This window comes from Canis lupus, chromosome 28, assembly GCF_011100685.1.
Source record: "Canis lupus familiaris isolate Mischka breed German Shepherd chromosome 28, alternate assembly UU_Cfam_GSD_1.0, whole genome shotgun sequence".
NCBI lineage: Eukaryota > Metazoa > Chordata > Mammalia > Carnivora > Canidae > Canis > Canis lupus.
In genome coordinates, this window is record NC_049249.1 from 9,550,957 (window position 1) to 9,569,328 (window position 18,372).

The window sequence follows — 18,372 nt, forward strand, 5'->3', positions numbered from 1 at the left end:
TCACATAAGGGGTGTCCAGAGAAAGAGTTAATATCTCTGGAAGAAGGTTGACAATCAGATGATCAACAGAGAAACTATGGGGATAAGGCTTTAAGAAATGATCAGCGTGATTACCAAGTATGATGGAAACAAGAAGGGTGGGATTTACTGATCTCTGATCTTTTTTTTTTTTTTTTTTTTTTTTAATTTATGATAGTCACAGAGAGAGAGAGAGAGAGAGAGAGAGACAGGCCGAGACACAGGCAGAGGGAGAAGCAGGCTCCATGCACCGGGAGCCCGACGTGGGATTTGATCCCGGGTCTCCAGGATCGCGCCCTGGGCCAAAGGCAGGCGCTAAACCACTGCGCCACCCAGGGATCCCACTGATCTCTGATCTTAAATAAAACTCTTATAATACTGTTTCAGTATCAAGCTTCCAGAGACACTAGGACTTTATTTGGTTGCTGAGGTTAAACAACAGTGTTAGTTTTATTGACTACATTATTAAAAAGTAAAAAGGACTTCAAGAAACTCAGGCAATCAATGAATCTCAGAATAAAAAGATTAATGATGTTTATACTCATCTGTCATTAATATGGACTTTCAGAAAATAAGATTAAAGCTTACAATCTCATGAGAAACTCACAAATTTCATTCCATGAAGCACGAAAGAAATAGTATGGAACATAAGGCAGTATTTTGATCTCTAGATGGTATGTTTATAAAATACTGCTTGAAAATACAAATCTGTTCTGAATATTTACATTATACAGTGAGGTTGCAGCTTAAATTCACCCAACGTTTGGCAAGAATCAATATGACAGTACTGTGCTACCAATTTTAGACCTCAAAGACTTTCATCTCCATACAGAGCTATAGCTGTGTTCATGGCAGACCCTCTGGTTTTGTGATAGAAAAGCTCTAAAATATGGGCAAACGAGTGGAGGAAAACATAGTATGATAGGACTAAGGATTCCAAATTATTTTGAGTATGAATATAATGGAATGAGGAGTAAAAATCCTCAGTGTGATTATTTTGTCACAATATATATAATACCTATTAAGATTCATATAGCAAGGAACAGAATTTTACTTGGAAAAAAACTGGATCCAAAGCATAATCATCAGGAACTGACCTTCTAACAGAGGAAAATTTCTCAAAGAAAAAAATAATAAGGCAGAGAGCTTAATAAAAGAGTATTCCACTCTTCAAAAAAAGAGAGGGACACCTGGGTGGCTCAGTCAGTTAAGCATCTCCCTTCCACTCAGGTCATGATATCAGGGTCCTGAGATCAAGCCCTGGGTTGGGCTCCCTGCTCCACAGGGAGTCTGCTTCTCCCTCTCCCTCTGCCTTTTCCCCTGCTTGTGCTCTCTCTCTCTCAAATAAATAAATAAAATCTTAAAAAAAAAAAAAAAAAAGAGTATTCCATCAGAACAAGTGAAGAGGGCATTTTTTAAAAACGTTAAAATACTGCATAATTTAAAGGGGCAATTGTACATTTTTAATTCTTGTTTTTAAAGATTTATTTATTTATTTATTTATTTTAGAGGGCGGGGGAAGAAGCACAGGGAGAGAGAGAATCTCAAGCAAACTCGCAACTAGTTCATTTAGAGGCTTTAGAATCTCCAAAGCATTTTTCCTATTGCACAGTCACATTTTACCATAATCCCAGGTGGGCGGTAGGACAGGGTATACACTATGATCACTCAGGCTACTCAGATGACAAAACTGCAACTCACAAAGTTAAGGGACTATAGGGAGATCTGAAGTGGTGTCATTTTCTGAGGCTCACATTATGGAAGGTAACCAGGCTTTTTAACAAAATAGTCCTTCATAGCACTGCCTGGCAACATTCAATAGGATGTTTTATTCTGGAAACAAGTAATATACTGAACTAAGTTCCTCCTCTCATTTACCCTTTACAGCCAGAGTTACAAATTCAAATGCCAGGCTGGTTGACATACCTAAGTAAAACATAGCCCAAATAAAGAAATGATAAAATAATAAAAAAGTCAACCAGTGCTAAGTCTCAGTGCTGTGGAGGCTAAAGAGGGATGGGAAACTGGAGAGGCTTACTCTTCATAGAGAAGACAGCTGCAAATCATTTATTATTGCCATGTACAGATCTGGTTTCCTAAATCCGATTTTTCAAGAAATCTAGATTTTCATGTGAAAGGTCCAGACCTTTAAAGGACAGGAACCTAAAAAAAAGAAGAAGAACTGAAGCAAACACTTTGGCAAGTAAGATTTAGATGAGTAGTCAGTGAGATATCTGCTGGACGAATACTATTTTCCTTTAAACTTGAAAATATTTAAGGTTGGGGCACCTGGGTAGCTCAGTGATTGAGTGTCTGCCTTTGGCTCAGGGCATGACCTGAGCTCCCTCCTCACAGGAAGCCGGATGTGGGACTTTATCCCAGGACCAGGATCATGCCCTGAGCCAAAGGCAGACGTTCAACCAATGAGCCACTCAGGAGTCCCTTTTTTTTTTACCCCTCTCAATTAGATCTCAAGTCCTACACTACCTCATTTTAGTCTATTCATTCTTCTGGCATATATACTTTATAACACACATGAAAGGGTAGTTATAACAATACATCTCAGTAAATACACATCATTTGTATTTTTAAAAACAGTACCCCTGCTGGGGCACCTGGGTCGTTAAGCCCGATAAGCTTCCCACTGTTGATTTCTGCTCAGGTCATGATCTCAAGATCATGATCTCAGGGTCCTGAGATGGAGCCCTCCATGTGGCTCCGAGCTCAGCCGAGAGTCAGCTTGAGATTTTCTCCTCCCTCTCCTTCTGCCCTTCCCCCACACCCCTCTCTAAAATAAATACTTAAATCTTAAGAACAAACAAACAAACAAAAATACCCCAAAAACCCCACCCAGTTGTCCTGTATAATAATTCGAGAAATTAGGTGAATTTAAGGAACAGCACAGATTACATGTTATTTGCATATGCACTCCTATTCTACATAACATTGCTATTTAAGGAAAAAGTATTGACTTTTTCCTTCTTTCACCACTACCATTGCTCCTAAATTCTCACAGCAGAAGAGCCGTAGAAATTCAAGATGGGAGACCCATTAAGGATCTTATCCAGAATTACCAGCCGGCCAAAGGATTTCGAGGCCTGGACACATCTAGCGGTAGGCAGTCACTTCAGATGATAACGCGGGCAGCAACGAGGTCTAGGTCTGCGTCTGCCACAACGTCCCGACATACCCCGGGACCTGCTTTCTTCCCTTCACATCTCCCCTCTCCCGAATACACACGGCCACACACGGCCGGGAGAAGCTGCAACCGCCTCCGGGGTTGCCCCGGAATCCCAGCGCCGAGCACGACGCCCGCTGCAGAAAGCGGCGGGGAAACGTCAGTGGAATGTGTGGATGGACGCAAGCCTCTCTCCTCACCAGCAGGTTTCCTCACTTCATCCCTCCGCCAGTCTCCCAGGACAAGTTTCAAAACACTGAACATTGTACTTAACTCGTTATTTTAACTTGGGGTGAGTCGCTGGGAAAAGAAAATAATGTCAGCTGTTTTCGTTTATTAAGCAAAGATGACACGACACGAGCGCGCAGGTCCTGCATGCCCTGATTCACCGCGTTTAAAAGTACTACCTTGCTGATACTCCTAGCAAGCGCCGGAAAGGAACGAACCCCTGGCATCTGATGCCACCTCCCAAGACGACTGAAGTCCAAGAAGCCCTCTTCTCCCGGCGCGGTGGCGGAGGGGGGTCCCCGGGGGTGCCCGCGGGCCCCGGAGCGCCCCCTCCGCGCCGCCCGCGCCGCCCGCGCCGCCCGCCGGCAGGGGACCGCAGGGGCCCGCAGGGGCCCGCAGGGCGCAGCTGGACCGCGGACAGCCGGCTCGGGCCGGTGCTCACCCGTCGGGGATGCTGTTCTTCTTCACCATGATGCCAGAGGTGCGGGGCTTCCACGCGCCCGCACACGCCGCTCTCAGGCCGCCTCCGGAACAGACCACTCGGGCTCACAACGCAGACGCCGGGTGAGCAGAGCGGCTCTCCTGCCGGCGCTGTAGGCCCAGCCCGGGGCGGGAGTGACAGACTCCGACGCCCCAGCTCGAGTCCCAGTCCCCGGGGCGGGTGAACAGACGTAGCGCACCGAAGATCCCCGAAGGCGCACGCTCCGCGCTCGCAGGGACCCCGCCGGCTCAGGGGCCGCATCGCGCATGCTCCGGGACCGCCTTGACGTCAATCCCCGAGGAGGGAGCGCTCCGCGGGCGGCGGGCGCGGTGCCGAGAAGCCCTTCGAGGCGGTTGGTGACCTCTCCGAATCCACGGTAAATGGTGCGTCCTTCCTTAACTGCTCATAACTAGCAAGAGTGCCCTGCCATCCAGGTGAATGTTATGCTGCCTGGTAAAGCCCCCCCACGCTTCCCTGTCACCCGCCCCGGTATCTTGTCCGGTTGGAGCCCTGCGCTGTGCGCCGAGCCAGAGCTAGGTAGCCCCTATGACCAGACCGGGCCCGCACAGGCCGCTGGGACTTGTAGTCCCCACAACCTGGCCCGCCGTCCGTCCCATTGTACAGCATTCCGGAGTCGTGCTTGATTTGCGCCAACGTCCAAGACCATGTTGTTTATTGAGTGCCATTTTGTGCTGAACATCCTGATGGGGTTGCTGGAGGGTAGATGAGTCCGCACCCCAGCTCTTGTCTTCCCTTTAGGGTAGGCAGAAAGGTGAACTTGCAAAGCAGGATGTATTGAACGAAAATTACAATCACGATGCCCCTGGAGATCACACAAGGGCAGAGGCAGAAAAACATTTCCTGGAAGATGTGGCGTTTGTATCAGGCTTTGAGACATGGATTGCTGTAGGTTAGAGGAAAGTTGCAAACATCGAAGGATGGATGTGGCAAGGAGTGTAAAGGAAGGTGATCAGGCGATAGTCAGGGTTTTATGTTCGAGAGTGCTGAGCAGGACGTAGGCTGGGAAGTTGACACGGCGGTCTTTTGGCCTCATCTTCAGGAAGGGCCTCATTTTGACTTTCTCTCCAGTTGAGATTCTGACTATAGACACTGAGATATATTGTCGAGTTTATATAAAAGACAACATCACCGGACTTACCTGTGTCCAGTTTTTGGACATTATTGGCCATGTTGTTCTATGAATTAATACATTTTTATGAATCCTGTAATTAACTTGGTAGTGGCTCAATTACATTTCATTGTGTGTTAGATATAAACTTTAAAAATATACCGCAGCTTTTGTAACCTCTTGGCATTTATCAATCTTTATGCACCTAAGGCCCCAAGGGAAGTGAACCCAAATCTTTCTTGACCTATAAGAACAGGTTATGGTGAGTTGAGGACTTAGTATGGTGGATGATTTAGTTTTGATGCCTTTCAAAGAATTATATATAATTCACAGAAAATTGTTTGTCAGGCCACTTGTTCCTAGCTTTTTTTTTTTTTTTTAAGAAAATAAGATTATAGTTAACAAAAAAGTATTCATTTTCAAATTTGTGAGATGACAAAACACTTGGAGTCACGATGCTTCCTGTAAAACATTGTGAAATAAGGCTATTATATTTACCTAAAGGTAGAATTTCTTTTCGTTAAATTCCACCTTTTCTATACCTTAGTACCAGTATATATGCCATATATTTAATAAATTTAGATTTTTTCAAAATGCTAGCAATTGCCTTAATTTTACCATAACTTTGAACAAGACTTTAAATTTTTTGTATAGTATCACAATGCAAATCAAAGAAGTCTGGAAAAGCATGCTTTGAGAAACACTGCTTGCTATAATGGAGTTCAGAAAGGACTGGTCATACTATGTGATAATAAATGAGCTAAAATAAAGATAAAGTTGGATTTAGGACTGAATTCCTAAGGCAGGAAGGAAGGTGGATTGAAGCATTTGGAAAGATTTCCAAGAGCTGGGAGAAAGCTAAAAGAAAAACAAATTTCAAAAAAAAAAAAAAAGAAAAACAAATTTCTAGTTAGTTCATAATTAACCAAAGAAATGTTACCAAATATCAGAACGTGCATATTGTGACCATTCCACATACTAGAGATTTTTCTGTAATTTTATTCTGCTAAAACTCCTGACACCAAATGGCACGTGACAGAGTTAACCAAGGTGATTGAATGTTAAATTTACACACAACATAAAATTTCATTTCAGGAGTCACCATAGTGATAAAGGCACAACTGGATAAATTTGTAGAACCCAGAGATTTCTGAATGCTAAGCAAGAGGCAAACATTTACACACATAAATTGCCTTATCTTTGCTATGGATCAGAAAGGCTGGATGAACTACTTGACTTTAATTCTTAGGTTTTGATTATGAACCTCCAGGTCATCTGATACAAAAATAGCTAATCCTCAATTTCCTTACCCTTTAGAAAGAACTTTAATGGGCAGCCTGGGTGGCTCAGCGGTTTAGTGCCGCCTTTGGCAGGGGTGTGATCCTGGAGACCCGTGATCCAGTCCCACGTCGGGCTCCTTGCATGGAGCCTGCTTCTCCCTCTGCCTGTGTCTCTGCCTCTTTTTCTCTCTGTTTCTCATGAATAAATAAAATTTTAAAAGAAGACCTTTAACTATAAGAATTATAAATTAACAATAACCTTGAATAGAAGATTAGGTTTAACTGTTGGAGCCAGTTTTTCAATAAAAAGAATAGAATTGCTGTTAGAAGGTGAAAGTCTGAGTTACAATTTTTCCTTACTTCTGCAAGATTTTCAGAAAAGCAAATTCAGGGGCACCTGGGTGGCTCAGTCGGTTAAGATCCTGGGGTCATGGGGTCCAGTCCCAAGTCCAGCTCCCTGTTCAGCCCAGAGCTTGCTTCTCCCTCTCCCTGCGCCTGTCACTCTGCCTACTTGCATGTGCACTCTTTCTCTCTCTGTCAAATAAGTAAATAAAATCTCTAAAAAAAAGGCAAATTAAATTTTTTTCTAGATCTTCAATTTTATTTATTTTGTTTTATTATTTTGTCTATAATCATTTGTTTATCTTGTATCATTTAGGGAATGATAAGTGAACCTGGTTAGAAACATTTCCAGATCTATAAAATAATACCTTGTTAAAAATTTCTTATAGGATAATTTATTATAAAATAAAATTATAATAAAATTTATTATAATTTATCTATAGGATGTACTATCACTAATGTTTCCCCTAGTTTAGCAGATAAAATATACAGATGTAGGTATCAGTAAGCCAAGTATTGATTTGAAGTTCATTTAAGACATTCTTGCAGAAAGCAAAGTAACTTAAAAATTCTCTTTTCCTGGCATCATATTCCTGTTGTGCGTAGTTTTGCTATGTTAGTAGGAAAGATTCTTAAAGATATTTTAAGGGGTCTTCTATTAACTTCCTAAATGTCTATTTATGATTAAAGAAAGAATTTAGGCCTGATTTTCTTCTGTTCTTCTGTTCTCTTCTATACAGTATTTTTAATCATCTTCTGGATTTCTCACCTGAATGTCCCGTAAACATCCATTAGCAACATCCAAAAACTGAATTTATTGACCCCTACCTCAACTATATTCCTACTTTGACAATACTTGAAATGACATTACCTTGCAGTGACTCAAACCAAACACCTGGAGTCCTTGATTCTTCCCTCACTGTCCTCTACATCTAATTGTTCATCGTGGAATCTTGTGATTTCTACCTTTTAAATGAAAATTTCTCCACCTTCCAGTCCCACTTCCATTTTTGATTCAGATCTCTAGCACCTCTCATTGGGACTATTATAATGGCCTCTTAATCAATCTCCTCTGTTAATCAATAATCTCCTCCTTAATCAATCATGCCTCTGTTGAATATCTCCAAGTTTAATCAGACATTTTTTCTCACTAAAGTTTTGTATTTTTTGGAGGGTTCCCACATATTTTAATTGTAGTTATTCCTAGGTATTTCGAAAAGATTTTTGTTGTATTGCTATTATGAAACTGATCTTTTTCTATTATGTTTACATACAGGGAAGCTATTAACTTACACATATAGTCCTCTTGATTCTGCTACCTAACTTTCTGATTGTGTCTAAACTTTGTGTGTGTGTGTGTGTGTCTAAACTTTTTGATTGTCGGGGATCCCTGGGTGTCTCAGTGGTTTAGCACCTGCCTTCTGCCCACGTTGTGATCGCATGATCCTGGGGTCCTGGGATTGAGTTCTGCATCAGCTCCCTGCAGGGAGCCTGCTTCTCCCTCTGCCTATGTCCCTGCCTCTCTCTCTCTCTCTCTCTGTGACTCTCATGAATAAATAAAAAAAAATCTTAAAAAAAAAGAAAGTAGAAATGAAAGAACCATCATGAAAAGGATTTCAAAGAAGATATGAAAGAAAAGCTATTAATGGAGTTTATAAGGATCTTGATTATACTATTAGCCCAATTATAAATGTAGGATAATCCTGAACAGTGTGATATATTTTGTTCTATATTTTAATCATAGTTCACATTTAAAAACATAGTAAGTTTAAGAATGAATTATAGTCTTTGATGTGTTAGTTATGCAGAAGTATTAGAGGTGGGTTGTTTATTAATCCCCTTATGTAAATATTAATTCATTTACCTGTTCTCTCAGCCAGCAGTCCATTTTCTGCTTTGTTCAAAAAAAAAGTTTTCCCTTTTTTTAGTCAGTGAACAAAACATTTACAGGGCCAATATCTACATGTCTTTTGGAGTAACTCCGGTTAAGACTCATATTTTATCCCTGCCTTCTAGATGGGGATGGCAAGTTATGAAGAACTGTGCAGAATCCTGGAAATGCTATGTGAAATTATTGGAAATTAAAGGGAGACCTCTATCAGTCACTTGCCAAGGTTATTTCCTCACACCTTTCCTCACGCCAAGGGATTGCTGTCTCTTGATCAAGAATAGAATTAGGTGGGCAGCCCGGGTGGCTCAGTGGTTTAGCGCTGCCTTCAGCCCAGGGAGTGATCCTGGAGTCCCGGGATCGAGTCCCATGTCAGGCTCCCTGTGTGGAGCCTGCTTCTCCCTCTGCCTGTGTCTCTGCCTCTCTCTCTCTGTGTCTCTTATGCATAAATAAATACAATCTTAATTTTTTTTAAAAAAAGAATAGAATTAGGTATTTTTAATAGTACTGAAGAAGGGATGCCTGGGTGATTCAGTGGTTTAGCGCTGCCTTTGGCTTGGTGTGATCCTGCGGTTCCCCGGATGAGTCCCACATCGGGCTCCCTGCATGGAGCCTGCTTCTCCCTCTGCCTGTGTCTCTGCCTCTTTCTCTGCGTTTCTCATAAATAAATAAAATCTTAAAACATTTTTTTAAATAGTACTGAAGAAGATACTGAACATCTCTCATTCAATAGTTCTTAAGTGTGATACAGGAAGCACTGGTAGATTTTGAAGTCCTTTCAGAAAATCTGTAGACAAGGCTCTTATTGTGATAATGACTTTTACTTTAATTGTTATTTAAAGAGTCTTGGGACACCTGGGTGGCTCAGCGGGTGAGCATCTGTCTTCAGCCCAGGGTGTGATCCCGGAGTCTCAGGATCCAGTCCCACATCAGGCTCCCTGCATGGAGCCTGCTTCTCCCTCTGCCTGTGTCTCTTCCTCTCTCTCTCTCCATGTCTCCCATGAATAAACAAATTCTTAAAAATAAAAGTAAAAATTAAAAAAATAGTCTTTTGTTATTGTATTTCTTAAAATGAAAAACAAACTCATAGTCTATATAGCTCTACAAAAGAACTTAACGTTGCTAGTATGATTTAATTTCAGAATATTGAGGCTTAAAAAACTTAAAAGGAGCGGCGTCTGGGTGCCTCAGTCCATCAAGCATCTGTCTTCGGCTCCTGATCTCAGGGTCCTGGGATCCAGCCCCACATCAGGCTCTCTGCTCAGCGGGGAACCTGCTTCTCCCTCTCACTCTCCCTCTGTGCATGCTCCCTTGCTCTCTCTCTCTCTCTCTCAAATAAATAAATAAAATCTTAAAAAATAAAAATAAAAAACTTAAAGAGAATAAATGTTCATTTGAACATACTGAGTTTTTTATAGTGGTAGGATATTCTATTAGAAATACGAGCAGGCAGCTAGAATAGGGTATTCAGGATAGCAGTAAGGTTGGAGACAGATTTGGGAAGCCCTGGGAATACATACACTCTACAAAGCCTTGGAATGTGCCCACATGTAAGATATGAAGAGAAGTGTGACCATTGAAGAACACAGGGAATAAGTCACCAGAGAAGTACAAGAGTAAAGAACAATGATATAGAAAGTTTTCAGAAAATAAAGGTGCCCAACATTATCAGATGCTACAGGGTAATCAAGTAATAACTAACAGGCGTAGAGTGTTGATTTCAAAGTGTTTTTATATGTCTGATCTTATATGGCCCTCCTAAAAGATATAAAGTTGGCAATATATGAACACTAAGAACTAACCATTGGATTTTATCATAAAAAGGTCTTTTTTGGTATTACAGGGAGAAATTATTTAAAAATCAACTGTATTTAAAGAGTTCATACCAATTGATAAAGAGGTGAAATTTAAGAAAACAGGCAGAGGATATGAACTGGCATTTTAAAGGTGATGGCTTGGGTGTCTAGGTGGCTCAGTTAAGCAACTACATTCAGCTTTGGTCATGATCCTAGGGTACTTGGATGGAGTCCCACATGGGGCTCTCTGCTCATCAGGGAGTCTGAATCCCTCTTCTCCCTCTCCCCTGCTTGTGCTCTCTCCAGCTTTCTTCTCTCTCAAATCAATAAATAAAATCTTAAAAAAAAAAAAAAGGTGATGACTTTAAAGGGCTGATGAACATATGAAAAGATGTTTAATGCCAAAACAAAAAGATATTAAGGTAACCCCCCCAACTTTTTTGCAGATGTCAGAAGATAACAGTGCAGAAGAAAATGTAGACAAGCATCTCCAGAAAGGTTCTCAATAAGTATACCACAACTCTGATACTATTGGTTTCTATTTTTTAATGATGTAAATGACTAATCTTATCCTAAGGTTTCAGCTGGGAACACAGGTTTCTTAAGAAATGAGTTCAAACAGAAATTAAACTTCCTAGATACAAGATGGACGTAAGAAAATACACAGTAGTAAAGTCAATACATGTAAAAAATCAAATTTTTTCTCTCCCTTCCTCAAACACCAGAAGCCCCTAGTGCTTGAGGCTGCATAAACATAATACATAAAAAACCTGCATCAGGAAGCTCCAGATCTCAGGGGGAAACATACATAAATATGGTTGAACCGTGGTTCATTTATCCACCAAATATTTATTGAGCCCTTACTTTGTGGTATCTGCCATTCTGAGTTCTGGGAGTAGAATATAAACAAACTAGTAATTTTAAAATTTACCAAGGAATACTGTGGTTAAAAATGAAGATTCTCATTATCTATAGTGATTCAGCTTTATACTTATTCTTTATTTCCATTAGCCTCTATGCAACCTTTGAGTACTCAACAGAGAAGAAAGAGAAAAATGCAAAGCAGACTAACCAATGGGCCCTCAATTTTCTACTGTACATAGGACTAACCAAATCCCTGTCTTTCTCAATCCATCTGGTGGATGAACAGAAAATAACACATGGCTTGGAGTGCACACACTACCTGGAACCTTTATATTCTATGTTTCATATCCTTTAAGAGCTGGCAGAAATAGAGATTGACAATATTGTACTGATTTTTCAGAACTGACATAAGTAGTTAAAATGAGTACCTAGAGACTTATCTCTCTTCTTCCAGATTTATTTCTCTCTAGTTTAATCAGATTAAAGTAACTTGGCTTTATTATTTGTATACCCTGTGGAACAGTCTATATAGAATATAGCTGTTCTCATGCTTATCTGAGCTTGCTTTTTTTTTTTTTCTTTCTTTTTTTGACTGACAATAAAGAAAGATCGTCTCCAGTAGCTGAGAATATAGAAGGTAGGGGGGAAAGTTACAAGAAGAAGCAAATTTCAGTCCTGACTACTTAGTCCAGATTGGAATAAAGGGGAAAGAACAAAAGCCTTTGGTCTTAGGTTCTAAGTTCACATGGGGCAATGACCCAGTCTTTGTAATTGTCATGATCTTTAGAAATGCATACAATTTAGCTATTTAATAAGCAATAAGCACTTTTGCCACTGTTGCTGTTTTATTATAAGAAAGTGTCATGAACTCTATTATATTGACTTCTTGATAGATTTAGATGCAGAAGAAAATCAAAACGTAATAGAAACATTGAGAGGCAAAGTAAGAGAGAAGCTAAAAAATGCTAAGGTAATGTTTCTTTGTTTCTTTTTCTTTCTTGTTTTCATATTTACTGTTTATTGCAATATGTATTATAATAAACTTCTCTTGTCAAAAAAAGATTGAAAATTCAGTCTTGATATGGTTCCTTAAATCCCAAAAGCTTCAAGTTCTTTCCCATCCATTTTTTTTTTTTTTTCAAACCTAAAGACCAGAAAAGTTGAGTTTGTCATGGTAATTATATATGACAACTTAAGGGAAAACATGTATATACTTGTTAAAAACTGAGAAATCTTGATTTTCATCCATTTTGGACAAAAGAGTTACAAGCACAATTATGTCTATATTTGTGAAGATTAAATTTTCCATGCCGTTTACTTTATGTTGTCTTTCAGATTAATCAAGGTGAAAAATCCTCAACTCAGCTACTCATTGATGATAATGTATATCACTGGCCTAAGGTAAATAACTTCGTTTACACTTTTTAAAACAGCTTTATTGAAGTATACTTTATATAGCAAAAATTCCCTCATTTTAAGTGTATGATTTAATTATTCTAGTAAACTTACTATATGATGCATTCAACACTATAATCTGTTTTTGTCACTCCGCAAACATCCCTCATGCCAATTTGCAATCACTGTCTGTTCTTACCTGACATTATTTTTATCTTAAAAAAGTATAATAAAAGATACTCCGACTTACAGATTTTGTTTTACAATTCAATGTGTAATTACATGTTTGAAATGCGAAATGACAAAACAACTTCCGTTTGGGGGAACTATCTTACGTAGGGTGAATGCTGCTGAGCCCCTTTAACCAAAAGATTCCAAGTAAAATGTCATAATTAGGACCGTTTTATTTCTGTCTAGTTTAACAAATAAGTAGCCTAGCTGCTAGGTGACTTCTGCCATCTACAGCAGATGACTTTCGTCTCAGAGTCCAGTGGCAAAGCTCCAGTGTCTTTATTTGCTAGCCCCAGGGAAAGAAGAAAAGAGCCAGATTTCTTACAGGAGAAGACCTACAAACTGCACACATTATTTCCCCTAAAGGAATGTAGGGAAGATGTTTAGGTTCCCCACATTCCCCAAAAGTAGATTCTATTATTAGAGATGGGAGAAAAGACAATAATGAACAATTAGTCATTTCTGCCATAAGCAATGATACTAATTCTACAAATTTTAAAATGCAAGGATTTTTTTCAAACTCATCTTTGTCTCTGCCACAGTGCCCATTTTGAGTACTTAGTAAGAATTATTTTAATTAAATTTAAAAGTAAAAGCAGACTTAAAAGATGTGTGTGTACATGCTATTCAACAAATTAAAAAATGTGCCTAAATTGGATTTAATGTAACTGAATAATAAAACGTTGGAAGCTTGTCAAAGTCGGTCCATTGAGTATCAAAAGAGGTGAAAAAATCAGAGAAATTGGCTTCTCAGACTCTCCATACTGACTGCTAGATAGGAATATCTGCTCAGGAAGTTGAGGATTTAGCAAGTGGTTTTTTGATGAGCGGAGATGAAGGGAGATAAGGTATATACTGACAATTTAGATATGTTGCATTGTTGCAGGGTGAATGACTTTTAATGTGGCAGCTAAATTTTAGGTACAAACAAGATAAGTTTTGTATTTTATATATTTAAATTTCTTCGATTTCTAGTAACTATGAGTTATTATGAGTTATTCTTTGTTATAGAATTAATTTCTTCCCAAATCTCCCTAAAAACAGTTCATTTTAATATGTGTGTGAGAGAAGTGGTATGTGATTTACATTTAAAAGATTCAGACTTGGGGCACCTCGGTGGCTTAGTCAGTTAAGCATCTGCCTTCCACTCAGATCATGATCTCAGAGTTCTGGGATTGAGCCCTGCATCAGGCTGCTGCTTCTCCCTCTCCCTCTGCCCGCCATTCTCTCTACTTGTGCGTTCATGTGCTCACTTGCTCTCTCTGTCTCTCTCTATCAAATAAATAAATCTAAAAAAAATCAGACTTGACCGTACCAAAAAATGAAAGCTTATTTGTCAGCAAATTTATGACTAAGGATATGCCACTTTTAATAGTTTTAACTATCTATAACGACAAAAGACTGTAGATGGGCTGGGATGGTACTTGCGTGTGATCATGCACATACATGAAAGCACCCAAAAACAGGGAGAGAAAAGAAGAATTTGCCTGGGGTCCTCATTTTGATCAAACTCTAAGGTAATACTCTTAATGCTCTAACTAGAGAGAAGAGATAGTTTGGGAGGCAGAAGATTTGGGCTCTACTTTATTCTATTTCTTATTGCAATTACCAGAACTTTCAAAATAAAACCTAAATAAAAAATAATGAACCAGATAGACTCTTGCTGCTCCTTGCTTGTGAATAAGATGACAGTTACTGTTTACCATATTACAGAAAAGTATTTCTTCCACTTATCAGCAGAAAAAATACTGATTTCCCCCCTAAATACTGGTTTCCTGTTGTTTAATCCACAGACTGAAGTCTCATTGGATGAAGGTCTTTTGTTTTTCATGTCGAGTGGTGAAGAGGGCTCAACTTTGGACTGGTACTCAGAGCAGGTTGGATTTCTCCCCCTTCCTCTCATGTTTTAGGCAAATTAGCTCTATATTAAAGATATAGGATGAAACACTTGGATGGGAGATGAAATTTTTATTATCAAGACACCTTCTTTTTGAATTAAGAATCAGTTCAAAATATTTCCAAACATTTTTTGAGTACTTAATGTTCTGCGCCATGTTATACTAAATTTTTAATATGGATTACGTCATTCAATACTCACTTAATAATCATGTGAGGCAGGCGTTATTAGAATGTTTCCTTTATAGGAGAGGAAGCTTAGACATAGAGGGTGAAATATCAGTAGAGCTGGAAGCACTGGCTGTCAGCTGAAAAGCCTGTGTTTTCTTCTCTGCAAGGCAGAGAAGCCTGTGTTTTCTTTTCTGTTCTCCAAACTCTCCATTACTCTCCATAGCTTCCTCATTCTTCACCCCTCCCAGTCGGATCCCAGATGCTTCTAATTTCCAGCAATTCATCTCAGTGTCTCCCAAACTCCTCAGCCCTCTGTTATTCCCTGGTGATCCTCTCTTCCCACACCAGTCAGTCTCATGGGTCTTCCCCATCTCTTGACCGGCCATCTGCCTTCTCACCCTGTCTGCTCTCTTGTATTCTTCTACACGTTCCCCAGTTCCTCTCTGCCTTCAGTCTTTGCACCGTTTCCTTGGTTTCCTCCCCCAGTATTACTATGTCCTGGAGTTCTACCCAGTGTCTTCTGATGTAGCTCAGCACTGTCTAATCCCTCGGGCCTCCTGAGTCTCTCTTGAACACCCATTTCCATTATGATTTACTTCCCAGTCCCTTCTATCCCTCTCTCTTTGCATCCTGCCCCAGTCCTTTCATTCCTTCTTTGTTATTGTTGGTTTTTCTACAATAAAAAGAGCGTCATCTTTTAAAAGTTTTAAGAAACTATGTACATTATTTTTTTAAGTGCAGAAAACCATATGGAAGAAACTAAAAATCACGTGAAATCCCTCTGCTCTGAGATGAACCACTATCATTTTTCACACCTTTATTAATGTTCATGTCCAGACTTGCACATACATAGACTTTTATTTGAATAGAATCATATTTGTAAATCGCAATTCCATTTTTCCAGGTGCTCAGCCAAACCTTGGTGTCTTGCTTATATCCTCTTTTACTAACAGACTTCAAATCCAACTTATCACAAATTCTGTTGGTTACCTTCAAAGTATTCCAGAATCTGACCCACTTTTCCCACCTCCACTGGTACCACCCTAGTCTAAGCCACCATAACCTCTCATCTGGATCATTGCCAATGTCTTCCTCTTTTCACAATTTGCTTCCTATATCATGCAGTGTTCAGAGTGATCCTGTTAAAATCTGAGACAGACCATTCTTTTACTTATACCTTGTAATTGTTTCCTATCTCACTCAAAATAAAAGCAAAAGTCCTCCAAAGCCTGTATGTCTTGGCCCCTTGGTACCTCTCCAACCTCATTTCTTACTACTTTGCCCCTCACCCACCCAACTCCAGCCAGATTGGCCTCCTTCCTATCCTTACAGCATTCTCCTGTCTCAAGGACTTTGTACCTTTTATTTGTCTAGAAAGCTCTTCCCATATCCTCATGCACGCGCGCTCGTGTTCTCTCTCTCTTGCTCTCTTTCTCTCCCCCTTTGGATCTCTGTTCAAATGACAAATCATTTAAGATACTGTATCTGACAACCCTGTCTACAATCGTGCCCTCCACCCACCTAGCCTGTATTCTCTGTCCTCTTATCTTGGTTTTTTTTCTTCAACATACTTCTTACCACCCAACATATATTTCTATATCTATTTGTTTATTTTCTTGCTGAAACATACAAGGTACTCAATGAATATTCCAATGAATATTGAATAAATGAGTTTCAAACATGTGCATGCTCTGCCAAGTCATCTAACCTCATGAAGTCTCACAATATGGGTTAAAGAATGAGATTTTCTGGGTAAATAAGAGAAAGTCCACCCAGCAGATTCCAGGGTCATGGCTGGAATAGTCATGGCAGGGTGGTTATGGCTGCTTTTCTTCTCAGAGGGCAGGCATGAGAGAAATGAGGCAAGGTAAATAGGCTACTTAGGCTTTAGTAAGTCAGGTTTAGATAGATGCAGGTTGTTTAGAGGTGTTGTCTTCAAAAGCCATTGCCCTGTGCCTGGTGACTTTGAGGTCCATAGGAAACTACTGCTCTCATCACAGGGAAGAGAAAGTCATTGTTTGGGAGACTGAGTTTCTTCCTATGGGAGAAAGGGGAGTCCTAGTCCCAGATATGTTGTCTGGGCAGCCCAGAGTGAGGTCCAAAGTTATTTTCTGACAGTTCTACTTATCACACCACAATTAACGAGGCATGTTCCTGTGGCATGGGGAGGGAGAGGTAATATCTCTTTTTTACCACACAAGCTCAGGTGTATCCATCTAGAGTTATGAATGGAAAGTTAGGTGGATGCCTTCTGACCTCAAACTCCCTGTCACACAGTACCTAACAGCACAGACACTGCTCTGCTGTTAGCTGCATAGTAAAGACCAGGAAGGAGAACAGCTAGCCTTAGATAAAGTGAGGAATAATCGGTCAGATGGGGCTTATATTGGTTGAAACCACAGTTTGTCTCAGGCTAAAAAATATAGGCCAACTGAATAGGGTAAGATTTATAAAAGAGACCTGTTTGGTTATAAATAAAAGGCTGGGATCCAAGACGAGGGCTGACATACTCAGCCATCAGTCCTTAGCTCTGAAGGCAGGATGAAAGCCCACACCAGGGATGTTGTCACGGGTGCCTGATAATAGGAGCTCCTGGTAGAACAAAGAGCCCCTTTTTTTTGTAGGTGATTGGCATCTTCATAGATCCCCCCAAATCTTGCTTCTAGATGTCAATGTCATACCTGGTTTGAATTCTGGAAAAGATGCCACAAGGTTTTTGAATGTAAAATAACTTTTTGATTTCATGATGGGGAGAGGAGAAGGATATGATGTTGTGATGACTTGATATGAACCTAGGGGTTGATTAACTGTTAATTCCTTAATTTTGTCAGAGCTGGTCAAAGCCATGTAAGGTTCTCTATTCAAAGGAATTCTGTGATTATTTTTTTAATTTAATAATTTATCTTCAAGTGTATATTTTGGAAAATTGAGGGCTTTTATTTGCGTGACTCACACACTTTCTGTGTCCTTCTGTTCTTCAATATATGTAGATTTCAAATTAGACAAGTAAAGTTATCCAGAATAAATTGGTGATTTTTTTGTGTGTGAAGAGGTTCATATAAAATTTCTGATCCTGATATAAAAATATACATTTTTATATTTAGTAATACACCTGTCTAGATACCTATGTTTGGATTGTTTGTAATTTTTATAGTATCTATCATATTTCAGAATTTCACTATAATCATTCTGCCATAGACTTCTATGGTTTTTTTTTCTTTTCAATACCATCCAGAAACTAGCATGATTGTTCCATATCATTTTAGAAAACATTGCTTTCTGAATGGTGAAAAAAGAGTGGTTTAAGACTGCGTGCCCTAGTGTCTTTGGACTTTGCCTTACACTGTGAATTCTCAGTAGTTGAAATATCATAGTCCAATATCTCAGGGCATTTTCCATGGAAGAGGAGGGGCTTGAATTGTAGTTCTATTTCAGTACTCCTGCATTGTGAATTGCAAAGAAAGGTTTTAGAAAA

At 39.7% G+C, this 18,372-nt stretch overlaps 2 protein-coding genes across 55 annotated transcripts in view; one reads left to right on the plus strand and one right to left on the minus strand.

Annotated features, from left to right (window-relative positions):
• The window catches only part of LOC102151298 (RNA/RNP complex-1-interacting phosphatase-like), a 73,574-nt gene extending 69,145 nt beyond the window's left edge, over positions 1-4,429 (minus strand). For 4 of the 12 annotated variants that reach the window (XM_038578355.1, XM_038578359.1, XM_038578358.1 and 1 more), the window contains exon 1: positions 3,867-4,425. In XM_038578355.1, coding sequence (XP_038434283.1) covers positions 3,867-3,895 — 29 coding nt within the window. In that variant the 5' untranslated portion in view covers positions 3,896-4,425. Of the gene's footprint in view, positions 1-2,056; positions 2,182-3,092; positions 3,337-3,866 lie in introns of those variants that run through there. The other 8 variants (XM_038578361.1, XM_038578360.1, XM_038578362.1 and 5 more) reach the window with 7 other exon arrangements.
• CC2D2B (coiled-coil and C2 domain containing 2B) overlaps positions 4,157-18,372 on the plus strand; it is a 108,200-nt gene continuing 93,984 nt past the window's right edge. For 28 of the 43 annotated variants that reach the window (XR_005380453.1, XR_005380454.1, XR_005380457.1 and 25 more), the window contains exons 1-5: positions 4,180-4,288; positions 10,787-10,838; positions 12,098-12,174; positions 12,540-12,605; positions 14,624-14,707. Coding sequence is in view for 33 of the 43 variants with exons in the window: in XM_038578294.1 (XP_038434222.1) it covers positions 4,286-4,288; positions 10,787-10,838; positions 12,098-12,174; positions 12,540-12,605; positions 14,624-14,707 (282 nt within the window). In the remaining 10 variants the exon portion in view is untranslated. Of the gene's footprint in view, positions 4,340-10,786; positions 10,850-12,097; positions 12,175-12,539; positions 12,606-14,623; positions 14,708-18,372 lie in introns of those variants that run through there. The other 15 variants (XM_038578332.1, XM_038578333.1, XM_038578334.1 and 12 more) reach the window with 12 other exon arrangements.